General features: G+C 36.9%; 1 protein-coding gene across 1 annotated transcript; it reads right to left on the bottom strand.

Annotated features, from left to right (window-relative positions):
• Positions 1-4,400: 4,400 nt before the first annotated feature.
• On the bottom strand, positions 4,401-6,845 carry LOC128621873 (protein FAM181B). The gene has a single exon (XM_053647895.1). The coding sequence runs from the start codon at positions 6,704-6,706 to the stop codon at positions 5,738-5,740; it is 969 nt and encodes a 322-aa protein (XP_053503870.1). The 5' UTR covers positions 6,707-6,845; the 3' UTR covers positions 4,401-5,737.
• Between the last annotated feature and the right edge of the window lie 4,059 nt (positions 6,846-10,904).

The following is a 10,904-nucleotide window of genomic DNA, read 5'->3' on the forward strand; positions in this document are numbered from 1 at the left end:
TACTAATGCTACATTGTAGATAAGTTAATTTTAAGAAAACAACACAGCAATAAGGCAAGTAAATATCAAATATATATTGATAATAAGGAAGATGGAAAATAATTTCCTAGCTGCCAAAAATTGCCTACCAGTTTGAGCAGCTCAGTCTGTGTTTTGGCAGCTGATGGAAAGCCTCAACAAGCTGGATTTTTCAGTAGAGACAGTTCACAATCACTGTTAATCAAGGCAGTAGACATAAGATAGACAGATTTTTTCCCCTTTTTTGTTTGTTTGTTTTTTCTGTTTCATGTCAATAAATGATGATTAGCTTAATGTATTAGGTAATTGTTGATATCAATGTACATACATATGACAAAACAAATGATAGTAGTGAGAACAGTTGTTTAAATCGTTTAATAAAATGCCTAAGTGACCAGTCTTACATTAGAGTGATTGACTTTTGAGTGTTTTACACTTTGTGGAACAAAGGGGTCTGTGTGCAAACTACTGCATAATCAGTTAGATCCAGTCATCCCAATTTCACTCTATTCTAAATTCACATGAGGTCCAAGCAGTTTGACAACCTAATACTCACTATAATCAAGAACACATGCTATATTTAGAACACAAAGCTAATCTATAGAAACCTCAACAGGTATCCTGTTCGGCTCATTATTTCCCTTTCCACATAACGATGCTCTTGATGTTTAGCTGACCTTCAATTTCAGGAGCAGAGAACGCAATGTGCTGTAATTTCCATAAGTCTGCTCTCACTGAATGTGAACCAAATGCAGAACATACACACACACACACACACATCATCATCATCATCATCATCATCATCATTATTATCATTATTATTATTATTATTATTATTATTATTATTATTATTATTATTGTTGTTGGTGGTGGTGTTGTTGTTGTTGTTGTTGTTGTTATTGTTATATGAAGCCTACTACTATAACTTTGTCATGGATATCCCTCATCATCATCATAATTAAAAGGTGATAATAGCATTAAAGTATTTCTTGATACAAGTTTTCTTGAGAGCCTTTCTATATGCTCTATTTAATTGCCAATTTTATTCTATTCTAAATACAGAGTAGCTATGTATATACATACTGTGTGGGTGTGAATAAGTGTAGTGCTTCACTGTCAGAGAGAAAATGGCTTCAAGGGAAAGATTTCTAATATTTGCATAAATGCTTTTTGTATCAGTTTTGTATCAGTCCTTTCGACAAAAGAACTATTTATACCAGTAGGACACCTGGAGATTGGTTTAGCATAAATATAAACCAGTACACTGTTGAAGTCTGTATTTTTGAATACCTATTAGTCACTCATTGATTCCAGCATAAAGGTTTTACACTTTATCACACAGGCAGTGACAGGAAGGAGATGGAGAAATGGTGTGAGTAGTGAGGAGGACAGTCATGTAGCACTGTACACCATAGCCAAAATGACACAGTGAACAAGTGTCTGAGTCGACAGGAGGTCAAGTGTAGTATATATCATTGTCGCTTGCAGTTAAGTGTGATGTGAAGAATTGTACAAAAACTGCAAAACAGATCTGAACCCTAACCTCATGTTAAATGGCATGTTTTTGTATTGCATCTCAAGGTCTGGCATTTTCAGTAGTTTTGAGTGATAAACAATGTCAGTAAATCAGTGAAGAAAGCAGTGCATGTAATGAGGACTGGGATTGTTGCAGTCACGTTTTATTAGTCAAGGCAAGCCAACCTAAAACAAAACACTGAAGGACGAAATACAGTGAATGCATTACTCTTACAAAGTTGTTCCTGATAGTGAGTACTTAGTACGTATTAGGAAATATTATTTCTACCATAGGCTCATTACCAAAGGCTGATGCGGGTTTTGTTTTTTCTAGGTATGTTGGATATAGTAAACTCCTACAATTTAAATGGTGGCTAAATGTAACATTGACTGAGCACATATCGTGTTTTGAATCAAACTGCATGTGCATCAAACTACTAGAAACAAATGTGTTCATTTAATGCACAAACAGGATTAAGAGGAAATTGGACAAAACTACAATACTGCCATCTTTTGTAAAATACAGGCACTGCAGCATGTTACAAAAAAAAGGTGACGTGACATATTGAACGTCTGACCCTCTTAAGGGTTCCTGAACTCTTATCCACCTCAGTCATTTTCTACCTTTCTTTAACGCTCACATTTTTTACATTCTTTTACCAGCCTTGCTCATTTACTCTCAAGTTTTTCCACAAGCCCCGCTAGCTTGGTCCTATTAGCCTCACCCTTACATTCACTGTAAGGGTGCACTCCCTTCCCGTTCCTGGATAACTTTTTGCATTTTTGTTCCTGTCACAACATAGCAATGGAACTTAGCGTTTTCTTTCTAGAGGGCTCTGCAGCCATGCCTTCTGTTCTCTTCATTCCCTGTTTTGACCATGCATTGTTAGATAAAGGATAATAAATAGTCACCAATATTCACATAACCTGCCAGCTTCTTAGATACTTATATACTGTACACTAATATCTGTATTCAGTCTGTACAGGATTTCACAGAGTTTTTGTCATTGTTGTGGCCAAAAATGCTTGTTTTTGCTGTGGCTTTTTTTTTTTTTTTTTTAATTGTTTTTGTTTTTGTTTTTTTTTTGTTTTGTTTTGTTTTTTTGTTTTGTTTTGTTTTTTTGCAGAAGACTACTTGAATTGGTGAAATTGTAATTACATGAAATTGTTTTGCAGTGTGTTTCACAGTGATGTTTGTTGGTAAATTAGACCTTTTAGCTGTAATCATGTTCAACCTCCATTGAATATTGCAGCGTTTGCTTGATTTAATGTTAATTTCTGCTTTTGCAAAATTGCAAAATCATGGAGGGACTGATTACTACTTTACAGTACATTATTTAAAGAGCCCAAAAATATACACTAATGGGTAGTTTTCAATTTTGAAAAGCAACACTCTGATAGGAAAACACTCCTTTCTGTGGTTTTAGGGTTCTTTTTTTTTCTCTAAGAGTGTATGAAGTTATGAGAGCGTATAATGTATGTCTGGACCTGTTGATGGTTTAAGCTTTAAGGGGTTAATAGAAATATTCAAGATAATAAATATGGTATGACATTAAATTAGGTCAAATCGGATTCGATACATATAACTGCTACGGAAATCGGTCTTGTATGAGGCAAACAGCACCTCTATGTCACTATATATATAGTGTAATAATTCCCAGACTGAGTAAAGAGTGAGACACTGGGAGAATAGAGGTGATTTAAAGCTTAATCTGGCCACTTAGACCTGCAGGCTATTCCACACATCTATTACTCTCTCTCTCTCTCTCTCTCTCTCTCTCTCTCTCTCTCTCTCTCTCTCTCTCTCTCGCTCTCGCTCTCTTATAGTGTGCAGTGTTATTTGTGGCTTATGACCACACAACTGCATTTACATGATTCAATGTAAGTGTTGAAATGGTAGCAGTTCATTGTTTCCATTACTCATATTCACATTAACAGCTACATTGGGGTTTTATATATCCTTCTTTTTCATTTATTTCTTGCACTGTATCGTCTAAATTCAAACATGTAAAAAGGGAGCATGGTGGTGCAGCGGGTATCACTGCTGTGCTTAGTTTCTCTATGCATTTCACAGTTTTTTTCCAAGTTCTCCTATTCTACCTATCGCACAAAAACCTGCAGGTAGGTGGATTGGCTACACTAAATGGCCCCTAAGTGTGAGTGTTTGAATATGTGTTGGCATGGTGCCCTGTGATGGACTGGCATCCCATCAGGTGTGATTTCTCCCACTTTGCCTCCAGTGGTCTGCAATGCCGGCCATGAGAAAGAGGTTACTGAAGATGAATGAATGAATGAATTAATCTTCTTCTTCTTCTTCTTCTTCTTCTTCTTCTTCTTCTCCTCCTTCTTTTTCTTCTCTTCTTCTTCTTCTTCTTCCTTTTGGTGGTATTCAGAAAGCATATTTGGAGTTTCTATGTTTAAATGTTTAGAAAGATTTAAAGAACTTATTTATTTAAGTACCTCTGGATAAGGGCATCTGCCAAATGCCATGAATGTATATTTATTCAGTTTTACGAATCTGAAGGCCAGTGGTCTCTTATTCTGTCCTGTTGATATATCTGTATTAAATATTAAACCTTCAATGACCAGGACCATGTAGGAAAAATTAAATATTCTAGAGGATATTAATTGTTGTTTATCAGATTTGGCTATACTTGTAAATCATCTAATTCTTCATTTTGTATTTGTCTACATTCATTAACTCTCAAACCACAGAAGACAGAATTATACCTTACAGCTGCAGTGAATACTTAACTGGAAAATCAATGAAATACTTGCTATATTATGAATTCTCACTTAGCCTGTAGAGGGAGCTATGTGTTCATAAAAGTAAATTAAAAGGAAAATGGAATTATGAGAGAAATAAAGACCAGCTTTATTGTGCCTTTTTATATTCTGAACAAGCAGAATTTTTACACTTTCTTCACTTTACTGTCATGTCGACAAACATATTGCTCCTTCTGCTCACATCAGGTGAAGTGAAATGTAGCAAGAGAGCAGTCAAGTGTAAGAACCTAAAACACAATGCTTTAACTATTTGAGTGTTGCTTCTGTTGACAGTTTGAGGTTATTTATAATAAACCAAGGTGTCAGTGCTTTCAACAGTTTATATGTTCCAAATCCATTCAAGGCACCTGCCATATAAAGAACTATATCACTATATTTCACTACCCATTAAAATGAGTTATAATTTGGACTCACTGTTTTCTACTGTAATTTGAAATATCCAAGATCTACTCACATTTTCTATCCTAAACCAAAGTTAGACTGTAGTGATAATCCAAGATTCACTTTGTAGTCCCCGTCGATGAAGCTTTCCTTCCGCTGTTTTAGTAACGGTTTGCTTTTATTCCAAATTTAAAGGAATATATACTCCACATACCATATTCTCTTAATAATATAACTCAGTACTACAGAGAGCCAAGAGCACATGCTATTAAGCAAGCCTTTTAAATAACAGTACAATCTACTACTGACAGATTTAATGAGAAAAGTGTGAGGATGCCAATCATCTTTCTGAATATGAAAGCGCCAAATTGCTCTATAAAATATGACTTTATTTCCATATGTCAAATTGAAAAACATAATTTTCTAATCACAATTCCTGTAGTCTTTATTTCTAATAAATTGTAACAGTTAAAACTGATTATGTTCCTTTAAAAATTGGCTTTGTCTTTTCTTTTGAGACTACATGATAGTATCATATAGTATCATCATTATAGTATCATATAGTATCATCATTATAGTATCATATAGTATCATCATGATAGTATCATATAGTATCATCATGATAGTATCATATAGTTATTTTTTAATGTGTGGAAACAAGTGAAATGACACCCTGAGATAATATTCTAAAAATAATCCCTCACCTTATCCACGGTGACTTCATCTCTATGAAAAAGCATATTAAAACATTTTGAAAAATTATTAATCAACTCCTGCACCAATATCATATCTAAGGGGTGATATAACTTCCAAGTCCTAATGAACATTAAGCTTTTAGAGATTGTTGTAAAAGTCCCTGACATCAAGTAAGCAGCAAGATTATCCCTCTGCACTGGCTGAGCCAAAAATTTCACCAGATAAGTTGGTCCAAAATGTTCATTCTGATTAATCATCATATAGATGCATAGTTAAAGATTGCTCGTTTGCAGCTTTTTTATTCAAAATGTTATTTCAGATAGTGAAAAAGCTGCTTCACTTAAAGAGATGGAAAACTACCTCGGCTGTATCCACTGGCCAGATCATATGGGACCTGGGAAACAGAGCAGTCTGTAAAGAGGTTTGGAAAGGTCAGTGAACATGTAGAGTTCTGCTCTATAGGCACTGGGCAAGATGAGTCTGTGTTCCCATATAGAGATGACTGCCCTGGAACTGTCTTTATGTCCCCTGTTTTTTTGGACACCCCACTACTTGTGGCCCATGGTTCTGTATACAGAAAACCACCTGTCACAAAATTGTGGGAGTCAAAAGAGATTGGTTCCAGTCCTACGGTTCCCTGCTGTTGAACCCTGTTGGGCATAGTGTGGAAGAGCTCCTGCTCAGAGACCATGTTGCTGTAGTCAGGTCCCAGGAGCTCAAAGAACTCTGTTGCATCTGGATTTCCCCGCTCAAGATCTTTGAGGGACATGCCGGAAGTGGATGTAACTCTGGCATTGTTGGCTGGCTCTGTGAAGAAGGATGATGGCAGGTTTCGGTGTCGCAGTGGAGGCTTTTTTGTCTTCTCCCCCCGCAAATCCTTGGCATGGTTGAAGAGAGCAGCCAGACTTTTGCTCTGCAGGTTGGCCTGAGCTCCGTCCCGCTTGGGTGTTTTGTTCTGAATGATGCTAGTTGGAGTTGAGGTGGAGTCATGACTTTTATAAGCCTCCTGAGGTGTTCCATTCCCCAGTCCCATGATTCCTGTGCATCTCTTGATCTGTTTCTGTAGATATTTGCGGTGGTTGACTTTCCTCTTGGACTTGACTGGCTTATCCAGGGCCAGTTTGATGTTACTGGAAGCAGAGTCAATGAAGCTGAGCAAGTCACTGGTCGCCTCCCTGAAGTCACCCTCACAGTCCACTTCACCCAGGAATGCGCCATCCAGACCCTTCTCCACCTCGTACTCCATAACCGAACCAGGGAAACAGAAATTTAGGAACTGTGAGTTCATGGTGGCAGCCTGAACAGCCATCTCCCTCTGAAACACATACAACACTCAAGATGTCCTCTCTTAATCCCAAAAGTTCCTTAGATCATCATTAAAACATAGTTTTTCAGTGTATAATTCCAGAGCACCAAATTATATGCTAAACTTTGGTCCTTACACTGGGTGCACACAGTGTTTCTTTCTTGCTCTAATGAAAGCAGGACTGGAAAACATACTTTGGGGGAAAGCAAAGAGATTTTTGGAGGCAGGGCCAATGATGTCAGGATATTAGGTGGGAGGGACAGAGGGACCCCAGGACTTAACTCTTTGCTCATGCCTGACCACCTGCAACTAAGAGGGATTTGTCCAAGGCATCCCACTGAGCAATAAGACAATAGCTACTTGTTCAACTATCCCAGGCAGTTCTCATTGTGTATGTGATCAGTACAATGTCATGACATTAAAGGCAGTGAAGTTTCACTAATATTTTTTAATGTATCCAGGCATGTACAATAACAACCATGAAAGTCTTTTAATTTATTCTATATTTTTCTGTGTGTAAATAAACAAAATAACTGTTAATTGTATATTATGTATATTAATTGTATTATTAATTGTGTATTATACAAGTATTTAGCCATATACCTATATTTTTCTATTGCACATCACTTTCTGGAGATTTATTTTTTTCTTTATTAACTTCCAGTCTATAAGACACCATGGTATGTATGGTTGTGTGTGTGTGTGTGTTGTTCTTTGCCTGTGGAAGTTCCTCTAATGGGCCCCTCCAAAGTGGGAGAAGAGTACAACATACACAAAAGCAATTGTAAGATACTTTAAAGTTGGAGAGCTCATTTTCACACTAGCATGAATGTGTTATGTGTTTATGTGCTAGATAAAACTACCAAATTAACTAAATTATTATATGGCAAACACTGAAAAGTATATGGTTTCAAGCTGGTAATACCACATTCATGTACACTACCTGTCAAAGTTTGGAGACACTTCACTGAAATGTTTTTCATGATCTTAAAAATCTTTTGATCTGAAGGTGTATGATTAAATGTTTGAAATTGGTGTTGTATAATTGTGCCAACATATTGATTTCCTTCATTAGAAAACTAACATTTTATTTACAAAAAAAATATTTTTTTAAATAGATGACTTATAATATTCCGAAAAGCAGCCGATAAATGTCCAGTATCGGACTGTTTAAAAAAGCATCCTAGAGTGATTCCTCAAGAAAATGCCAAGAATACATTTCTGGAAATTCTAGGCAAAAAGGGTGTCTACTTTGAAGATGCTAAAATACTAAATTATTTTGATTTATTTTAGATTTTTTTTATCACAATATAATTTGTGTAGTTCCATTTGTGTTACTTGAGTTTTGATGACTTTAGTATTATTATAAAGTGTGTGTGGGGGGGGGGGGGCGGTAATAAAAATAAAGAATGAGTGTATCTAAACTTTTGATGGGTAGTTTATGTATTCCCCCAACTTCCTACTTGTGTCTTAATCAGTTAGTGGTAAAAGTTGATCCCAGCACCAGTGGGAATTTTAGCCTCTGCTTGACAACTATTATGGGCTGCCTTTGACATACAACCCTACAGGGCCTAAATAGCTTCTATTCTTCCTTCTGCAGTGAAAGGGATCTTTGTGCCAGAGATTCATTAAACTGCACCTCACAGCCCCTTCGTAAAATGGGGCTCAATAATGAACAGTCGATTTAACTAGAAAAGCTGCCGGAGCTGTTAAATTAAAGGGGACCAAAGTGCAGTTTGAGCCCAGTGTGCCAAAAGTAATGTTGACCTTAAGAAATCCTGGGTATGACTATAACGGCTGCTGTAAATAATCCAGTATTTACAGGAAGTTTCTTGGCTAACAGTGAATGCAGGAATAGGAGATGAACCAACAGTGAAATGTCTATAGGGGTCCAAAGCTGGTCCTGGCTGAAGGGAAAAAAGGCTCATGTCTTGGGCTGTGCAGGTATATAAAAAAAAAATGTCATTATACAAAATGGCATTACTGGATCCAATGGATCACAGAAAGGTTATTAATTATACCGACCTAGTTGGTCTTTGTGATGTTTGTACATCTTAAGTAGTTCTTAAGATGGAGAAAACACAGTTATGGTATTTATTTATTTTTTACCTATGCATTTATAGGACTCCTGTAATGTTTCAGCAAAATTACTCATGAAATTTTGTGCTTGTGCAGACACATGCCTTTGTTCATCTTTTTATCTTTTTTGGAATTTTCCCAGGCATTACTACAACAATCCACCCCACCACCACCATCACCACCACCACCCCCCCCCCCCCCCCCCCACCACCACCACCACCACCACCAAGTGCATTTTAAGGTGATGCACTGAATCATTCGGATGTTTAAAGAGAGGGGAGTGAAAAAAAAACCCTAAGCACTTTTGAGAAAGAGGGACCGTCAAGAGAGTGTTATTATCATGTAAATTCAAATAAAGAAAAGGAACAGTGAAACTGATAGCACTGATCTAATTATCTGTAGCCCAGTTCAGGCTACAGGCCTGAATGGGTGTGCAATTGCCTTACAATTAACAGCTGCACAACAGTGGGTAAATAGCAACTGTGTGGGAAAAAAAAGTTTAGTTTTTCTTCTTCTTAATTTTGTATAGAGTTGTCTTCCTTATTTCCTATCATATGGTAAAATACATACAAATAAGTATTTTGGCTCTTTATGTGATTTTTTTTTAAGGATACACTTACACTTGTGTTTTAAAAGCATAATTTCCATTAAAATCCGTAATCATTGTAGCTCTAAACATCAAGGCCTTGGCAGTGCACTTAGCCCATTCATTCCTTTTAAAACTAGTTTCCACATCCTCCTCTTTCATTCAAGGCCTAAATTTGGCACAATGACATCACCAAACTGATGGCTGATATTTTCTCCTCTTCCTGCACAAAGCTTTTGTACATGCTAGTCATTCAGATTTGAGGGTCTGACGCACTGATTCCGGAAGCAAGTTTCTATGGCCACAAAAAGGATGAGGAGATCAGAGGGGGTGGGGAGCTGAATACTGACAAGAGACAAGGGAAAAGAGAATTGCATTACATTAAAGAAAACACACAAGAAGGAATTTGTAACCACTTGAATTTTCAAAAACTTCCCAGACTGTTTTGTCTGGAACCAGCGCTTGTTGAGAAAGCAAACAACAAACATGTCTAAAACTTCTGATGCACAGCTTTTTTTCTTTTTTTTTCACAAAAGACAAATGTGCATTTTATCTCACATAAAACAAATTATTAAAAGAACCAAATCAGTAACCAAGGTCAAACTGAGGTGAACAAGTGTTGTTGTGGGGGGAGAAATGAGGCAATCAGAGGAACACCATTCATCTTTCTGCTTTCAATTCACGTCCCAGGAAAGCTGCTTCAGCAAACAGATTACATATTGTTTGCTTATCGTTACACACTGTGTACCCCGCCCTCTGTCTGGGGAATTTACAAACTCAGCATCCACTAAGAGTTTTTCTTCATTTCCCTCGTTTACCCCTAGGACATCCTCTTCAGCCAAATCAAATGTACACACACACACACACACACACACACACACACACACACACACACACACACACACACACACCTAATCTCTTCTCACTAGTGTGTGGTCTGCATTAGCAGTGACACAGCCTATGCTCCAAGGGTCAGCAGAATACTAATAACAAATTTGATTGATGGATGTGTCAGATGAGAAGAAAAGATGCTAAAATTAATGTCAGTCCTGTGAAATGTGAGATATTGACCACATTATTGGCTGCTTCACCACCCATGTTTGTCTTTTTCCTGCCCATGTGGAAAAAGTCAAAGATCATGCTCCATTGTGTCCAGGAGAAATACATTTGGTTTATATCAATCTACACGTGATTAAAAATCTCAGAAAGTGTCGAAGCAAAGTATGAAACAACTCAAAGCATGAAATGGCACAAGCCTTGCCTAGCCCACAATCCTGCATTAAGGATTTTGAAATGTGTGATTAAAATTAATATTTTATATAATGATAAATGACATATATCCTTGAAAAGAAACCACTGCAGGCACATCAGCAACTCTTTGCACAAACATGCTCAGATTTTTACCAAATTAGTTAATCAATGTTGACAATATTCTAGCTGAACTGCATCAAATAAAGTGTTGCAATGTATAATTATGACAAATACCTGTAGATGTCACAGCCCTAGTAGTGATTTTACTAGATTCCTCCTAGGAGC

This window comes from Ictalurus furcatus, chromosome 17 (assembly GCF_023375685.1).
Source record: "Ictalurus furcatus strain D&B chromosome 17, Billie_1.0, whole genome shotgun sequence".
NCBI classification, from domain to species: Eukaryota; Metazoa; Chordata; class Actinopteri; order Siluriformes; family Ictaluridae; genus Ictalurus; species Ictalurus furcatus.